Here is a 17452-nt window from a genome sequence, read left to right on the forward strand (position 1 = left end):
AAGTGTCATGGTGCGTTCACACTGAACATGTGATGTCCGTTCAATAAGGTGCTGAACTGGGGTTCTTGAACGCGCTTTTGGCATTTGGTGTTCAAACTGGACTGTCACTACTCTATGCTAGTGCATGTACTCACAGTTGGAAGAGGCTAGATGCAAAATGTCAAAGCAATGCAAACTCCAGGCTTTTTCTTTCACTCTTTGCTGACATACAGTAGTAAGACTTGGTGTCATGTAATTCTGGCCAGGCACAAACCGCAATGATTGATTTTTCCTTTTTAAGCAATATTTAAATGGTTAGGACTTCCACTGAATTACAGGACGGCTTCCATATTTAACTACCAAATTTAACTACCAAATTTGTCTAAGTTCAACTGGTTCAACTTTCAATGCACATTAATGGCTGCATGTTTTTGTACATAGATCGCAGAATCCGACTTAAAGGCTGAATCTTAATTTCTTGCCCCTACGGTTCCAAACAGTTGGAGTGATCCAACTGTTTGGGCATTTTAAGCTGTAGAGATGTCCCTAAAATATTTTTTTAAGGAGGAGCCGTGGGGATTTAGGGCTGGCTATCTCTCTGCCGGTATGGCGGTACGCATCGCGCTTGTGAGCAGAGGAGATATGCAGTTCTTCACGTGGGTGTGCTAATCAGCTAAGAGGTTTACATTTAAATGCAAGTATTGAGTTTTTGTTTTTGCACTACATTTTATAGTTTAAAACCGATGTGCTGACAGGGACTTTTGATGATCTAGTCAAGCAGGAGTAATGTCCAAATTTGAAGACAATGGTTTTTCCATATCGCTCTACTTGATGGAGTAAAATAGGGATAGGAAGAAGCCGTAGAGTTAGGGAAGCAATTTGGATTCGGCCATAAAGTTGTGTTGCGGTGTGTGAATGCAAGAGTTTTGAACATGGGAGCCCAAAATGCCCATATATGGTTGAATACATAGACTTTTCATCCGTAGTGGTTGCCTGAACGGCCATAGTATCAGAATCAGTTGATTTACGTTAATGGCGTAAATGGTCGAAGAATTAGGACAACGCACGGGTGTTATTTAGGTGTCAGCGGCGATGTCTCCGGTTTTAAAGAGTTAAAAAAATCTGTTACCATCTTCAACACCTCAAAGTAATCTAAGCTGAAATGAAAAAAAAGGTGTGAAAGTCTAAGTAAATAAAAGTGTATGCAAGGAAAAAGGCTTGGTGAGTAGCATTCAAATTCATAAAATGTTTTAATGCTGCCAAACCTTTTTTTGTGATGCACTTGTGTATGAAAGATGTTTTGCCCATCATCTGACACCAAATGTTTAGACCGGGCTGCAGTCTTATAGGCTACTTTTAAAGGGTTATAATGCCTAAAACTTCCAATCAAGACTTTCTTTTTTTAAAATATTTCTTCACCTGCTCATTAGATTTTATTCTTTGCCAGCTGTGCCCCCAGAATCAGTCTGCAGAAGTGAGGAATGGCATAAAAAAAGAAAAAAAAAACATACTCTGCCTTTTCAGCACAACCTCCATATTTCTTTACCATCTTTGCTGGACATGAGGTTCTACTATATGGGTTGATGTTGTCACCCTGAGGCGACTCCAAAAGCATTAACCCTTCCTCCTCTCTGTGTCATAAAAGGCTTCTGTTACAATTTCCAATGACATTTCTCCATTTCTCACCATTTCTGACTGGTAAGAAAAGGCCAATTCAGGAAATGTTGGAAAGAAATGGGGTAAAGCATGTGTGGAGAGAGAAGGAATCAAATCAAATGAACCAATTCCCACATGTGCTACTAATGATGAGCCGGGGGGGAAAAACCTCTGTCTGCTTTCCAGTTATACGTAAGATGGTAGCTATGGTAATAAAGGCATGCCTGAATATGCCATTATGGGTAACTGCACCCAGTAAAGCTTGTAAATGCTGCACTGAAGAGGCTTTACATTGCCGTGAACAATTTATTAAGAACCCTGCTCAAATTTGCTCAAAAGTTTTTCTACCTTCTAGGCAGCAGTTCAGTTTATTCTTGGCTTAGTTCACTTCAGTGAGAAGTATTTTAACAGAGAAAATGGAACTGACTGACAAAGTAATCTTGGTACTTTCAGCCAAAGTTAGTTCAAAGACTAATTTTAAAGAGATTCCAGTGGGAGTTTCAAACTAAAAGCCTGTTAACATTTTAATGACGGAGCACTGTTATGGTAAGAGTGGTGACTATCAGAAGTGAAACAGTGGAAAGTAATTCGCTATTATAAGACTGAAAAGTCAGCATTAAAAGAAATTGGATAGGTTATATAGGGTCAACTATTTTGTTATGCTATGTTTACACTGGGCTGGGAAATGCACGTTCAAGGGACCACTGTAAAAAAAAGTATGAATATGTTTGCAAATGCATGTTTTGGGTTTTCACGGTCAGAAATCTTGCGTTCACGTGTACAAAACACTTGGCCATTGAAGGCACAATGAAAGTTAAACAAGGTCAAACTTTGACCAATCAGGGTTTCGGATTTGGTACTGCCGTATGGGTATAGCGTCTTTTTGAATTCACGGAAGTGCAAACCATTTGAAAATTGATCATGAAGGAAAAATGTATATTTTGTAGCAGAATAGAGCTGTGAAACAAAAAACCTGAAGCAAGAATGGTGAGATTTGCACCACTCTGACATTTCGCACCAAGCCACTTCCAACTGTGAGTACAAGTGCTAGTATCAGGTAGCGACAGACTAGCGTGAAATCCGTATGCTAAAAGCATCCCATACCAGGTATGTATATGCTTTAAATTTGTTCTGTTGGCTATTCACAGGCAGGCAAAGTGGCTTTACTTTGTTTAAAAAAAAAAGACCTTACAACATACTGGCTTACAAATCCTTTAGCCCTTGTGCTATCCTATGACCCCACCCCTACTTTGATGTGTTATCCCTACCATGACAAAGGTGGATAAAGGTGAAGAGGATTTCATGTCATCCATGGACACCAGTGAAGATCACAAATCATTGAAGAAAAAAGGTTCAGCGCACTGTCTAGTGGGTCTAGATGACCCGACTCCCAATGTTAAAGTGCCTAGGATAACACAAGGTATAATTTAATGAAACTACATGTTTTAAACGTTCCTTGGATCTGCTGTGAAGACATCACTTCTGCAATACTATTATTGTTTCAGCCCCTACAAAGCATTTTTCTTACAACAACAGGGCCTGGCGGTTATAGAGATGTTTCCTGCACAGACTCCTTTATCCATTGCTCCATTTCTTTTAGTCTCTCACTTCATTTCTATACACTCCTGAGTGAATTTCTAGCTTGGTTAAAAAATGTCTGTGCTCAGCCACCTGACAGACTGGCTTCCAAGGGTTTCTGAAGATGACGGGACGCTGGAAATCTGACGTGTGGCGAAGAGTCCTCCTGTGCTGCTCCTGTTCTGCTCACCACCTGACCCGTCTTTTCATACCAACAAACTGCGGAGTGTCTGTCAGATAATCGATAATCCAAATAACTGAGGAGACATTCACCTGCGCTTCCAGTAGCTTTTCAAGTAACAGTTCAGGCGGAATTGGGTTTGAGAATGCCAATCATGATTCAATTTACCGTTTAGATTAGTCTGATGGCATCTTGGACAAAACTGGTCGCACATCACGACAAACTGAACAAGTAATTACTTAAGTAGCAATTAACCCTATATTTGTATCTTAGCTGACACACACTTCTGAGACCCCTATCTCATTAGCATGATCCAAACTTTCCTTAAAAGTCCATTATATTAAACTTGGTCCATGTTTTTTTCCCTGTAGTTCATCATCATTCCAGTGGGGCAGTCTTAAACACCTTTTTTGGTGGGAAAGTTTTGCTAATTTTTGAAACTTTAAGGTCAATATCTCATCTATTGTTACTCTTTTTTTAATGAGTACCTGCTGTTTTGAAATAAATCCAAAATTGGTTCATAATTAAATTCTCCATAACACAGTTTAGACGGTGAGTAAATTAGGTGCCTTTGCATTTTAAGCTACCTTCATTTTGTGCAAAAATGTACCAAATCACCCAAATGTATCATAATTGATACTATCTATATCTCATTTAAAAATTATTTGATATTTTAATTTGAAATGGTTTATATCAAGCAATCAAATACGAATAGTAGACAAAAACATTACAATCATCAGTTATACATTCATACAATGACGTTTCAAACTTAAGATAATTAGACATAAAATTAAATATTGCTTGAAAGGGAGTGGAAGGAAGCAAATGTATATAATCCCACCACTGTTCTACTGTAACCATTTTATTACATGATTTATCATTATCCGGTTCATAAATTTATCAGACAGAATTAAGAATCCTTAGGTATCAATAAAGCACATGACAAAGAAGAATTACTTAAAATATTGTGTAAAAAATAACTATTTTAGAAATCAACATGGCAGATGCAGATCAGTTATCTAAACTACATGCAGATTATTATCTAAAATACATACAGATTATGATATAGCAAATGCTTAATTTTGGAAGTTCATCAAAGGGTTTAAAAACATTAAAAAAAAAAGTTTCTGTCAATCAGTAGGCTTTAAAGAGTTAAAATAGTACTTCCCATATACTGTGATGGAAGACGGCCTGAATGCAAGATTACACATCCTAAGCTAAAAACACCTTTTCGGAGCGTTAGTTCCAAAGATGGTGGTAACTCTTCTGATAGTATCCTTTTTGCAGATCTTTTTTACGTGTATTATATTAATGAAACCTGTCTGCAAATAACTTAATTTCTTTGGGCCCAATTACTTTCTATTTATTGAACAAAGTATTTCAGACTGATGTCTATTCACAGTGGGCGATTCATGATTCATTGTGAATCTTTTCTCGAATATCACCGTGTGCACTCCACACGTGGCCTAATGAGTCACGATGGTAATTGGATCAATGAATAATTCATTTTATTATTATTATTTTTTTCCAAAAATATATGCCTTCGCATGAAACATGCATCAAGCACAGAGAGCATCTCTATGCACAATTTGCCTCTGAAGACAATGATGAAAGAAAATACAGTAATGACTGCCGTTTGTCAGGATTTCAGCACTTTTTCTCTTAAATCAGGCCAAATTGAGGGCTGGTGGACAGTTCGGATATTAAGGAACGTTTGAAAGATTTGTAGATACGGAAAAATTGGCAATGTATTCATAATTTTTCTTACGCTGCCTGCAATATTTGTTAACATCCCATGAAGCCCCACTCCCATCGTTTTTTAAACTATTGTAAAACCAGTATTTTGTCGTTTTTAGACTAAAACAAAAAAAAACAATGCTGTATTATGGGACACAGTTGCTGCTGAACAGCAGTAAGCTGGCTTTCACATCCCATCATCCCTTTGTTTACACCAGGGGTGCTCATTACGTCGATCGCAACATAACTAACAAATACTTACTAATAGTATTTTTATATATATATACATACATATTTTATAGGTAAATCTTCAAGACATTGTCCATTCAAAAGTAGCTCACACGCTAAAAAGGTGTGAGCACCCCTGATTTACACTATCTCTCAGTAGGTTACAGTCCCTCGCAACCTCAACCTAATAGCAACAAAAAGGGCGAGCTATATTGGAGCTATCCAGTCATACAGTTTTAAGCCAGATGCCAGCTTGGGCGAGGAAAATGAAGACGTACATGGATCTAGAAAGCTACAAGTGGATGTGTCGGATTGAGAGGACCTGGCTGCAGACAACATCTTGGCGCCCAAACATCAGTAGCCGGAACTGGAAGTCCAAAACTGGACATTTACATCCTTTTTACGCGTAACTATTTACACGATCAACATGAATCAGCTTATCTGCAGAGAAAAGCAGCTTTAAGCAATACTTTAAAGCGGCTTTTCATTGGTATGCAACACATTACCAATATAAAGTGTTGCATACCTGCACAAAGTTGTTTTTCTCCACAACAGAAAAAGTTGATTTATGTTGATTGCATTAAGGACTGAAACGTTACAGTACACTGAAAAAAAAGATCTGTTGGATTGACATAAAAAAATCATGGACATCGGTTGCGCGCAAAAAGATCATGTTGAACCAATATAATTATTGCACATAATAAAATCATGTTCTACCGTAATGAATGCTTCTTTGTTTCTGCACCTAATAATTTTACAGAAACAAACAAGATTTTATTATGTCATTTACCATAATTTTTTCAAAAATTTAAAAGACAATAAAAATTTAGCAAAACTATTATTTTGAAATTACCTACATAGTTCATTTTAATTTATAAATTATTTTAATAAAATTTAAATTGAAAAATAAAATTGCAATTGCAGATTATTATTTAAAGCAAATACTTTCTTGTGCATTATTACAGTCCAATGAACATATGACACTGAACACAAATTTCAGATTTAACTTTTTTATTATCTAAACTTGAAAAATATGTTTACAGTGTAGCAAAAAGTACAAATCAATATAAATTGGGCTTGCTATTTTTATTAAACAGAAGATAACAGAGCCAAAGCAGACAGCTGGAATCCCTTCTTAGGAAAAACTTTTTAAAGGTCATTTTTATTAAAAGAGTCGGCTCTTTAAGCCTGAAACCTTAGACACAACTTTGCCCTACAACTCTATTACAGTTTTTCTTTGAATTACCTCAAAGGTGTTTCTGAGATGAGGATGGTAATCAGATTTGTGCTGTAAATAAGGTCAAAAAAGCCTTGGCAACTGCCACTCTTGACACTTGGTGGGTCGACCACCACAGCCTGGGAGATGTGGACCATGAGAATGTCCTCTTCCTCGCCACTTTCCATTAGGAGGGAAATTCCCACCGTGGTGTCCTCGATTGCCTCCTGGATTGCTGCATGGTCTTCATTCTAAAGAACACAGAAAATATTTGTGTGCACAGTTTACATTTGAAGTTTAGTTAAAACGTCTAGATTACACAACTCACCTGTACTTTGAATAAACCCCTGAACTTGCTTATATTGGCGAGAAGGTCAGCAGTCTGAAATACAAAGAGACAACAAATTTTAAATTCACATGAAAACTTCAGAAAAATACAATTCTTACCCTTGGCTCATCAATAAATGTTATAGTTACTGGGTTAACAAAATCATTATATCCTTAGTGTCATGTTAACAGAGGTAGTAGGATAACTGATCAATCATCAATTTCATTATTTATTATGTATGTATCTTTCTGCATAAAAGTTGTGTGTAAAGAGTAGGGCTGGCAATCTTGATTACCTCAGGATTCGATGACAATCCAGGAGACAATAATTCCAATAATATATGGTAAATGCATGGTGAAGGGGACCCACCTGACTCAGTGAAGACTGGAGCATGGACCCCAGCATGATCAGGGAGGAGCAGTTGGAAGTGTTGTGTGATGAGCTCTGTAAATTAATCAGGAAATAAATATAGAGAGTGACACTTCCACAGCTTTGTTGTGTAATTTTACTAACTAAACATGCATTGGTTTGAAATCAATAGCTGCAAAAATATTCTGAAGAAATTAGACCAGAAAGAACATTTGACACCCCCCTCCCACCACAGGATTCAAACCACGCTTAATGAGAACCCGCGAATTTTGAGATGGAAACTGCAAAACTAAACTAGCAGATCGGGAGTAGCTAATCCCCCCACCCATAAAGGATTCCCATATGTGACGGTGTGGCACCGTCAGATGCCGAGGGGGGGCCACACCGGGTTTTATTGTTTGTATTTTGTATGCTATGATTACCACCTGTGGTGCCGCCTGGCTGGGATTGAGAGCAACGCCCCGTGGGCGTGGCATCCCACTTAAAGGTGAGCACTGCAGGTGGCGAAAAGAGAGGAGTGACAGTGTGTGCTGTATGCTGCATGGCCCTGCGTGTAGCATCAGTGTCGGCAATAAAGAACAGATCCTCCTCACCTTGGCTCCTCTGCATCCTTTCTCGGCGGGACCCCGTCACACCATATTAATTTATCAAATAGGGGGAATCTGTGAAGTAGTATTACAGACATTATTATAACTAAGGCTGTAAACTTTTTACTACACATTATACACTTGTTCCAAAAGGACATAAATATTTTCACTCCATTTTAAACTCTCAAAGCTAAAATCTCCATAGAAAAATATGTTCAGCATCATAGAATGAAAACAAAGCTCTGATTGAAACCAAAGATCTATGTAAACTGGACAAACCGAACGCATTCTGTGCACGAGACGCGCACGGAGAATGATTGACAGCTGACTGAGACAGAAGTGCGGTGCTGTTTGCTGGTCAAATAATGCCGTCCTTAAGCTAGCTCATGGTGGAACGGTATGGAAAAACGAAATAATGATAGTAATGATAGCTTCTCACATTTTCCTTCAATTTCGGTCTCAACGCAGAATTTAGCAAAAAGAAATCCACTTAGTGACGATGAACCCCCATGGCAAAGGTTTTCGCCTGTGGGAAAAAAATAAACCGCCGTGCCCGCGAGCGCCCACTGCCCCTTTGTCGAAAGCGAATTCCTACGGCATAACTACTCGCCACTCTTCCCCGCACATCGTTTGAAATCACCGTGTTTACCGCTGAATCTGTCTTCGACGTGAAAGAATTTACCGCGCTCACCTCCCCCTACCTGCCGTCAGAGGGCTGCGGCCGCCAGCGACAAAAGTGGCGCGCAGAGCCTTAACTTTGATAACTACGACAAAAGTGGGTTACAAAGCTCTTCCCCGTGAAAAAATAACAGTAATGATAAATGAACGCCGTTCATTTCCTTAAATCAATTTGTTAGATTAAATTAATTTACCTTTTTTAAGCTCCTCCGGCCAGCAGGTGCTTGCAGCTTCTCTAAAATGGCTGACTGCAATGTTTCTCCTCCTGGAATGCTTCTTCACCGATGGGGTTTACTTATCCAAAATTAAGGGGCAAAGGATCAAGCATAACTATTTCATGTTTTGTCAACATGATTTAAATATATAAAAGTAACACAGCAAGAAATTATGTGTGATTTTCAAGATTATATTATGTTTCGAAGGTAAACATAATTTGTTCATATTAAACAAACATGTTTAGTATTTGTAAATTGAACAACCCCACTTTTCCCGTTTTTTCAGTGTAGTTGAAGGAATGTAAACACTGGAGCTAAAGCTCTGGTGTTGAAAGGTTAACAGCTTTACAAATCTGAACACTTTTGGTAATAGGCCTATCCTTTTTGAAAGGAATAAAACAATTGGGCCTACCATTTTTTTTACAACAGCACACTAAGCTGTTTAATCAGATTAAAAAGTTGTAATAATAGATGCCACAATTCTGAAATCTTCCAGAATTTCTGCTTCTGGCTAATGATGTCTGGGCGCCATCTTTTCTGCAGCCAGGTCCCCCTTTTGGAATGGAGTGGAGCTGGGAGTTTGGCCTGCCAACTTTAGATTCTATGTAACAACTACAAGCTTTATCCAACTGCACTTTTTGATCTGATTCTGATTCATAATCAGTTGAATAAAGCAATACTCAGAAAAGCAGTTTTAATCTTAAATTTATTTTTATATGTTCCCATCATGAGAAAAATGCTACAAGAACATGTTAAAAAAAACCTCAATTTTCATTGGAGAGAAACTTTAAAACGACAGCAGCTTTAACCCTTGTGCTATCTTAGATGACCCCACCCTTACTTTGACGTGTTCTCTCTAGCATGACAAAGGTGGATAAAGGTGGAAAGATTTCATGTAATCCATGGACACCAGTGAAGATCACAAATCATTGAAGGTTCAGCACACTGTCTAGTGGGTCTAGATGACCCAACTCCCAACGTTAAAGTGCCTAGGATAGTACAAGGGTTACTCCAAACCATCAACAGTTGCGGTCCGTCATCTGATTTTGCTGTTGATTTCATAACAGTTTTTGTGTAGCAGCGGCAAAACTGACAGTAACATGGCTACGTTTCCTTTAGCAGGCTGTCATGGAAGTGACAGCACCAAATTTTTCTTCGTCCTGGCATCACCTCCAGCTGTTTACATTACTGATGGATATCACTCTGCGTTTCATTCATCCCACTTCTTCCCTCTTTTCCTGCAGATTTTCTCATGAGTGACAATTCCTGACGGGGGTATAGCATACATCCTCCCTAACAGTGTTCTTCAACACTTTGTCTCTGGAGGCATGCTCATAAACAACAGTGAGAAAACACACAAACGCACAAGCGCTTTGCCTGTAGCTCCTTCTAGAACAGGTACTGGCAGCATTTCTGCCTCATCTCTCCCCCACTCTGCCCTTTGCTCCTTTCATTTTCCACCTGTCTCTGATCCTCTGCCTCTTTTACATTTCAATCCACCGGCTGTTCCTCCTTGTCCTGACAGGGGATTGAAGAGGGAGAGCGGGAGCAGGAAAGAGGGAGTTGTCCCCTTTGGGTAGCTAAGCGATTACCGTTTGAAAGATCCAATCCCTTGCATCATTCCTCCTACAAGCTCCTCTGTTATTACTGTGGGAACTGATTCCTGCCTCTTCGGCACGACTAGTGCCTCTACTCTTTTTTTTTTATCCCTTTATCCATACTCCATTTGTGACTCCCCTCATTGTTTCTAATCCCACCACATGCAAGGCAGGGAATTTATGCTTATGAGGTTTCTGTTTGCACTGCAATTATTAAACAGAGATAGCCAATGACAAGACTTCCCCTACGTGCTGGTGGTGTCTAAAGGCCGATGGTGTGTGTTCACTCTTAAATTTTCCATCTTTATGTGTGTGGGCTCGAGGAGTGCATCCCATGGTGTTTGCATACACGGTGAGCTTCTTCAGGAGCGGCTTCTGCTTGCCTTATCTCTCTGAGAGGAGTGCAGGATACTCCAGCAGCAAAGCTGGAGCACACTCCCGTTGCTTAAGTGGGAGAGAACTAATCCCTGGTCTCAAAGCCCAGTCTGGTAAACACCACCTCACTAAAGCCACCCATGCACACCCTGTTTGTCCATCCATGGTAGCCTCTCCTGGACTCTATAGGGAAGTCGCTGACACCCATTTGTTTTAGTAAATTTTTTAAGGTTTTCTCTAACAATTTAATGCCTTATTTTTATTGTATCATATTGTATTGTTCCATTTATTGATTTGAATGTCCAAGATTCCATGGAAAGTAAAAGGAAAAGGTCACAAACCTACCAGAGCAATACTTCTAACTAGTTCATTTGAATCGGGGCAAAGCAATTCTTAGATTTCATTAAGGTGAATTATCTGCTACCTCTTGGATGTCCTCTGGGTATAATTTACTATGAATAAGGAGGATTACACCTTGAATTAAAAGAGACCTCAAAGCTGACCGACACACAGAACCAGGATCAGCTCGGAGACAATCAAAAGATTCTCATTACCTGCTGCTATTACCTGCTGAAGTGTTTGATAATTTGCTCTTATCAATATCTGTTTAAAATTGCAGATTCCCTGAACACAATAAAGGGATTCAATTAAAACCCAGGGCTCTTTTAAAGGCTGTGTAAAGACTGAGGGCACAGTGGATGTTAAAGCAAGTGAAATGAGAAAAGAAGATGACTTTTTTCATCTATTGAAAGCAATACAAAAATATTGTGTGTTTTATACCATATAAGGAATCTACTAGACTGACATCTGCAAAGATGCAGTTCAAATTCATTTATAACTGTAACCTTTTGGGTTTTATTTTTTTGTAGTTGCTTTAGTTGGGCTTTATATTTTTCACAATAAATCTAAGATAAATTTTAGGTTGACAAGTGCACAAAGAAGCTTTTATGTAAATGTATAACAGCTATTATTTGCTTACCTTGCTGCTCTGAAAAAGGAAAAAAAAAAGTAATAACAATAGGGGGAGGCTGTGGTGCAGAAGTAAAGCAGTCAACCTGTGATTTGAGGACCGATTTTGTTCCTGCTCTGCCAGCCCACGTATGAAAAAGGATTACAATCACTGCTGAGGGTTGTTTTTTGCGTTTTTGTTACATTTCCTTCCACCAGTTTTGACAGATTTTAATTATATATGGTTGTGGGAACAGGAATGGTCAGCATGGATGGCTGGTTCTCGACTCAATCGCATCCTATAAAAACGGGTGTACATCAACCATTGCTTCGTGAAAAATTATGGGAGGCCTTTGCAGTGTGTATGTGTGTTTGTTTTAAAAGATAGTATATCTTTATTTTGTTATTGGTCATTATTAAACTTATTGTATTGTAAAGCAAAATTACCCTCCAAAAATAAAACTCAATTAAATATTCAGAAAAATTATATCAAATATTGGGTGTGCAAAAATATTTTGAATATATATTTTGGAATGTTCCTAACAAATGGGTATTTTTATTTTGATAAGATTTTTGGTATTTAAATATTTTTTCATTCGAATTTATTACATATTCTCAAGATTTAAAATAATATATGTGAACAAAAAAATGCCCTATTAGCACTTTTTTTAAATTTCATTTTTCAAGAAGGGAAAATATTATCTTTGTTACATTCATTCACTGAAACAAACTGGCATCTCACACTGCCTCTGCAATAACCTTGTGTGGGTGAACAGGGTTAATCAAAGTTCAATCCCGTTCAAATCCCTAAAGAAGTTTCAGGAGAAACTGTGGACAGAGGTTAGAGCAGTCGATAGAAGGCTCACACTAACAAGATGGCATTTAAGCAGCTGGCCAGGAAGAAAAAAACAAAACAAAACTGTGCATTATCAGTACTGGATATGTTCACCCAAAATGAGACAGATCTAGTCAGTGTGTGTCTTCCTGCTGCACATGCAGTCTCTTCATCAATCTTTTAGGAAATTTGCCTCTGAATGCAAGGTGGCTCTGGAGCTGGGTCAGCGCCAGATGTATCACAGCCAGATTCTGAGCTGATCCAAACAAGCTCAGACAAGCTGCAGTAGCTGGCTGAGCTTGGTTGCTTTGCTCCGGTCTGGTTGATGGCCTCCAGAGGAGCTCAGCCTGTTTGTCTTTCTGCACAACATCAAAATAGACCGGCTCCGCACAGCCAGTGCCAATATTTTGGCCACAGACGATGCATGGATGTGAGTTGAATGTCTTAGAAACAACAGGGAATGTAAAGATTGATGAAGCATGCTGGTGAAGACTGCTCCTTTCATTTATTTATTTATTTACTCTTTGTGCGTGTGTGTGTGTGTGTGCGTGCGTGCGTGTGTGTGCGTGTATGCGTGCCTTGTGTGCGTGTGTGTGTGTGTGAGAGAGAGAGAGAGTCTGAACAGAGCACTTTTGATGCTTTTTTTTTCAAAAAACCCAACACACACACACATATTCAAACAGGATTTTTCAGACTGCCTGTCAACTGTCAGTGAAAACACTATGACTGAGCGCTGTCTATTCCCTCTCAAAGCCGGTTTCCTTGTGAAAACAAAAATGTTATTTCCTGTCAAAAATATGTTTCAGATTTGACCTATGTTACTGCTGGGGAAAAAAAAACAAAAAACTAATGAGCGTCAACTCCCATTCATCACTTTTCACCCCACACAAAAGTTCTACTATCAAGTCTTCAGCACACACACACATTCCACACAGCAGGAGCATGCAGACTGGTGCTGGTCCTGTTTGTTCTGGCCTGCTTGATGAAACTGACTGTTCCTGGAGCAGACTCAGGATATTATGGAACTCCCCCCCAAAGAAATTATCCTTCCACCATAATTTTCTATTCAGTAATATAAAAGCTTCCTCCCTCTGCAAAGCAAGTTTCTATTTGTCTGCCTGTGCATCAATTTTAGAAGTGATGAAGCAATATTCGTTTTTTTACATTTTCTTTTAGAAACCATTATTTTGCATTATGCAGTTGAATAATAACGTTTTCTCAGAATGGCATCCTGGAGCACTATTAGGTATTTGCATTCCAGAGTGGCTTCAATTAACCTATTTAATGATTGCCTTTGGATGAGACACTGGAATCCATTGTTAATCCAATAATTATTGTCTGGCAATTTCACTTGACTTTGCTCCACCAGGCAACTCACTTCCTGTGTTTGGGAGAGTCAATAATTAGAATTTACTCTTTAAAGAAGCACAAACTTTACTTAATGACATCAGGCTGTCAGAGAAGACGGTTTGTGTAACGTTGTTATTACAAACCAGCTAATAACTAGCTTGTAGTTGATCATTGCTCTGCTTTGTTCACTTAAAAAAATTAAAGATAATCATTAAATTTCACCAAATTTATAGAAACATCACAATGTTAATTACTGGTTACTTCAGCATCAGTTTGGATAACAGGCCCCTCTTTTTTCTTTAGCTTGGACTTAAGAAATAAGTTTAAATGAGCTACAATACTAACTTGTTACCTATCACTTAACCCAATTCCTCCTATGAACAAGTACAAACAAATGTTTTTAAATGTTTCTAAATTTAGCTTATAAGTCTTGCAAGAACCAGGTAGGCTATGCAAACGCTGTTTACTTTTTAAGTCAAAACACTGAGTTGTACATGTCTACAGTTATTTACCTATGTATTCAATCATTTCCACCCCTTGTATTTTATTGTACTTTATTACCTTCTATTTTCTATTTTTTCAGCAAGGTACTACCATTGCACGCTAAGAGTACCTCTTGGGGAGTATTGTAGTCATACAATACTTCTTACCTGAAACATTTCATGGCATTGTTGACCTTGTCATGGTTCTGTAAACTTCAACTCCCCACTTCTTAATTCAGCCTGATTTGTTTTTTTTTTTATTTTGCTGAACTGATTTCACTTCTTTGATGAGCTCCAAACTACTGTTATCAGTCTGTAATGGTCTACAACATCCTGAGGGCACTCATCATGATAAGAGCACTGTTTCCTGACAGCTGCTGAGCACTCAGTTAGGCCACAACTTCAGCTATATGAGCCACCTCAATGCCTGTCAGCGAGCTCAATGGTCATACCACTAATGCCTAGATCCCTGTCTGTTGATGGTAAATTGCATGATGGAGAGAAGTCATTCCACTCACTGGAGCTCAGTGACAGGACGAAGTTACTCCAGCTTCCCAACAGAACCAAACATTATGTATCTTATTTTTCTCTCTGTTTGGTATTTCTGATTTGTGTTTTAAAGAACATCAATCATTCAAAGCAGCAGCAAGTCTGATGGAGCCTTTTCCGTCAAGCAGTTCATTTATCTCAGGTTAGAAGTTATGGATGGGGCTGACAAAAAGAAAAAAGCTTTAATTGAAAAACGTATATGACTACAAAAATAAATAAATAAATAAACAAAACCTTATAAAGCTTCAGTAAAAGCTTCAGTATGGTCATTTGTTACAACGTGTTTGTCTGCCAGAAAGTGCTGATATAACTCATGAGATCACAGGCCCGAGGCAGTTTTTTTGGTTCATTTAGTCTCCATACATTTGGATCCTGGTCCAGGACCAGGAGTCGCTCTCAGACCCATCTTTCGAGGTGGTCACGGTTCGTTTCCAATAGGACTGAGCTGCGGTTGGCTCTGAGATTACTCAGCCAGATTAAACTCTGTGTAAAATCTAAAGTTTGAATAAGTGAACTATCATGCCAAGGATTGCAAAGCGTAGGCCCTCCATTACTCTCTTTCATTGCATTGCCTTGCCCCCGTAATTCCTGGCCAACGACTGAAGAGATCTTTATTCCCATGGTTTTTTTTTTTTTTTTTACAAACTGTTTTCTAAACATGAAAGTCCGCTTGATGGCAATCTAAATACAGGCAAACGCATGGTTCAGGACTTGATCTGGACCAAATGAAGCGGACGTGGCCTGGACCAACGTACCTTTCCAGTCTGAAGACACTGTTAGTTACTGAAAGGTTGAAGTCCAGATATGAAGTGAATGATAGAAATGATTAAAAGTGGATGGATAGCACAAATCTATTTATAAGTGATAATGAAGCTGGAGTTAATAATTAAACATGGTGAGAAAATGAGAGCGATATGTTCTGCTTTTGGAAAACGGCTTTAATGAAGTGAGACAATTTCAATTAATGTGATCAGGAGGAGAGACGGGGAGGTCAAGCTGGAGAACAAAAACAAATGACAGTAAAGGACAATAGTTTAAATCAAAATTGCAATGTAGAAAATCAGAGTTTAAAGACAGGTATTTTGCTACATTGCATAAGGTCAATTCGAAGACGGCAAAAAACTGCTGAAGTGTTTAATGATTTTTTATCCTTCTCTGATGCAGATCATTAGACAGACCCCCCAATTCACTGCAAACAAGGCAAGCTTGAAACATGACTAACACCGAAACAAAACATTTATCCATCTGCAGTACTTTCTAAATATATTTGATCCTTTAGGGAAGGAAATCTAAGATGACTAATAAATCATGACCGAAAAGAAACAAAAATACACCAGGTGCAGGTTCTGACAAATCCCTCTCTATTGTCATTTTACTCATTAGCAGAGCCTTTTCATTCGTATTTTTTTTTTTTTTTAACTTGTCCTGTCCAACAGCTAGGCAAACAGATGAGAGCTGAGGGCCTCTTGTGTTGGACATATTTTATTTTAACAAGAAGGGTTATTCATCTTCAGACAAACCAAAGGTATGTCTGAATAAACCCCTTTTGTAATTGAGGCCAAACTTTATTAATTTCAATCATGTTTGAAAATCTTTGGTGTTGGACCGGACGGAAAAGGAAAGAGGGGAAGAAGAGAGAGGGACGCTAGAGAGAGGGGGGGTAGGAGGGTGATAATAGGAGGGGAAGGGGGGTAAGACCATGAAGCAGCATAGAGCAGACAGGTTTACTGGTTGTTTATCGTTACGGTACGGTTCAAATGTAGTACAAAAAGGGCGGGGCCTGTTCACACACACTCAAATATTATCAACACACCTGCTAGCCGCAAAAATGTCCACATGTCAACATGCACACAAAACAGATAGTGTTCACGAACGCATACCTATGCCTTTAAACCAACTAGTGTGAAATCTTTCATTCATTCAATCATGCAAACTATTAGTGCAAAGGTGAGCTAACACCTGTGCTCAGGTGAGTGTTTATGTTCTTCTAAAATGGATGGTGGAATGTGAAAAGAAGGAGGAGGAGCGCCCAGCCACCCCCACACCCATACCCCCGCCGCAGCAGCAGCGGCAGCCGGAATTCCCCCAACGCCACACGGGAACAGGCAGGGAACAACCGCCCCCCGGGCGACCAAGACCGCCACCCAGGCCAGGGCCAGCAGGACCGCCGCGAGGCCCCCAGAGCCAGAGAGCAGGGAGGCGCAGAGGGAAAGAGAGCGCCGCCCCAGCCCACCCAGGAAAGCAGCCCCCCGCCGCGCCGGAAGAGCCCAACGCAGGACCCCACCGGAGAGGGACGCCCACAGCCCCAGACGAGCACCCCACCACCACCCAGGAGTTCCGGGCATCCCCCCGCCCCGACCCCAGGTACGAGCCAGGACCCCCCAAGGGAGACCCGCTCCGCACTCCAGGCAGCCACCCACCCGGCCCACGGTTGGTCCAGGTAGGAGCAAGGCAGGGGCCCGCCGCCCCCGCCCAGGAGGGGGGAACCCCGGGGAAAAAAGGGCGGCCCACAAGGGATGTTATAAATATGGCCCGACCAGGCTCGGCCATGTTGGAAGTTTGG

At 39.7% G+C, this 17452-nt stretch overlaps 2 protein-coding genes across 3 annotated transcripts in view; both read right to left on the reverse strand.

The window, feature by feature from the left end:
• rtn4rl1 (reticulon 4 receptor like 1) overlaps window positions 1-17452 on the reverse strand; it is a 184129-nt gene that overhangs the window by 81519 nt on the left and 85158 nt on the right. The gene's annotated exons all lie outside the window — the stretch shown is intronic.
• LOC110016086 lies at window positions 6427-8998 on the reverse strand. 2 transcript variants are annotated; one of them, XM_023961719.1, is made up of 5 exons: window positions 8732-8998; window positions 7866-7934; window positions 7273-7347; window positions 6904-6957; window positions 6427-6826 (listed from the first exon to the last, which is right to left on the reverse strand). In XM_023961719.1, exons 3-5 carry the CDS (start codon window positions 7306-7308, stop codon window positions 6602-6604), a joined length of 315 nt encoding a protein of 104 aa, XP_023817487.1. In that variant the 5' UTR covers window positions 7309-7347; window positions 7866-7934; window positions 8732-8998; the 3' UTR covers window positions 6427-6601. The 2 variants fall into 2 exon arrangements, with proteins under 2 accessions (XP_023817487.1, XP_023817488.1); XM_023961720.1 differs by lacking the exon at window positions 7866-7934.

This window comes from Oryzias latipes, chromosome 13, assembly GCF_002234675.1.
Source record: "Oryzias latipes chromosome 13, ASM223467v1".
Taxonomy (NCBI): Eukaryota; Metazoa; Chordata; class Actinopteri; order Beloniformes; family Adrianichthyidae; genus Oryzias; species Oryzias latipes.

Excerpts from the sequence above, each read along its gene's own strand:
- LOC110016086 (XM_023961720.1), bottom strand. The coding sequence starts at position 7,308 with ATGCTGGGGTCCATGCTCCAGTCTTCACTGAGTCAG. Across the intron at positions 6,958-7,272 it reads TCCAGTCTTCACTGAGTCAG|ACTGCTGACCTTCTCGCCAA; the intron begins GTGGGTCCCCTT and ends TTTGTATTTCAG. Across the intron at positions 6,827-6,903 it reads GGGGTTTATTCAAAGTACAG|AATGAAGACCATGCAGCAAT; the intron begins GTGAGTTGTGTA and ends TGTGTTCTTTAG.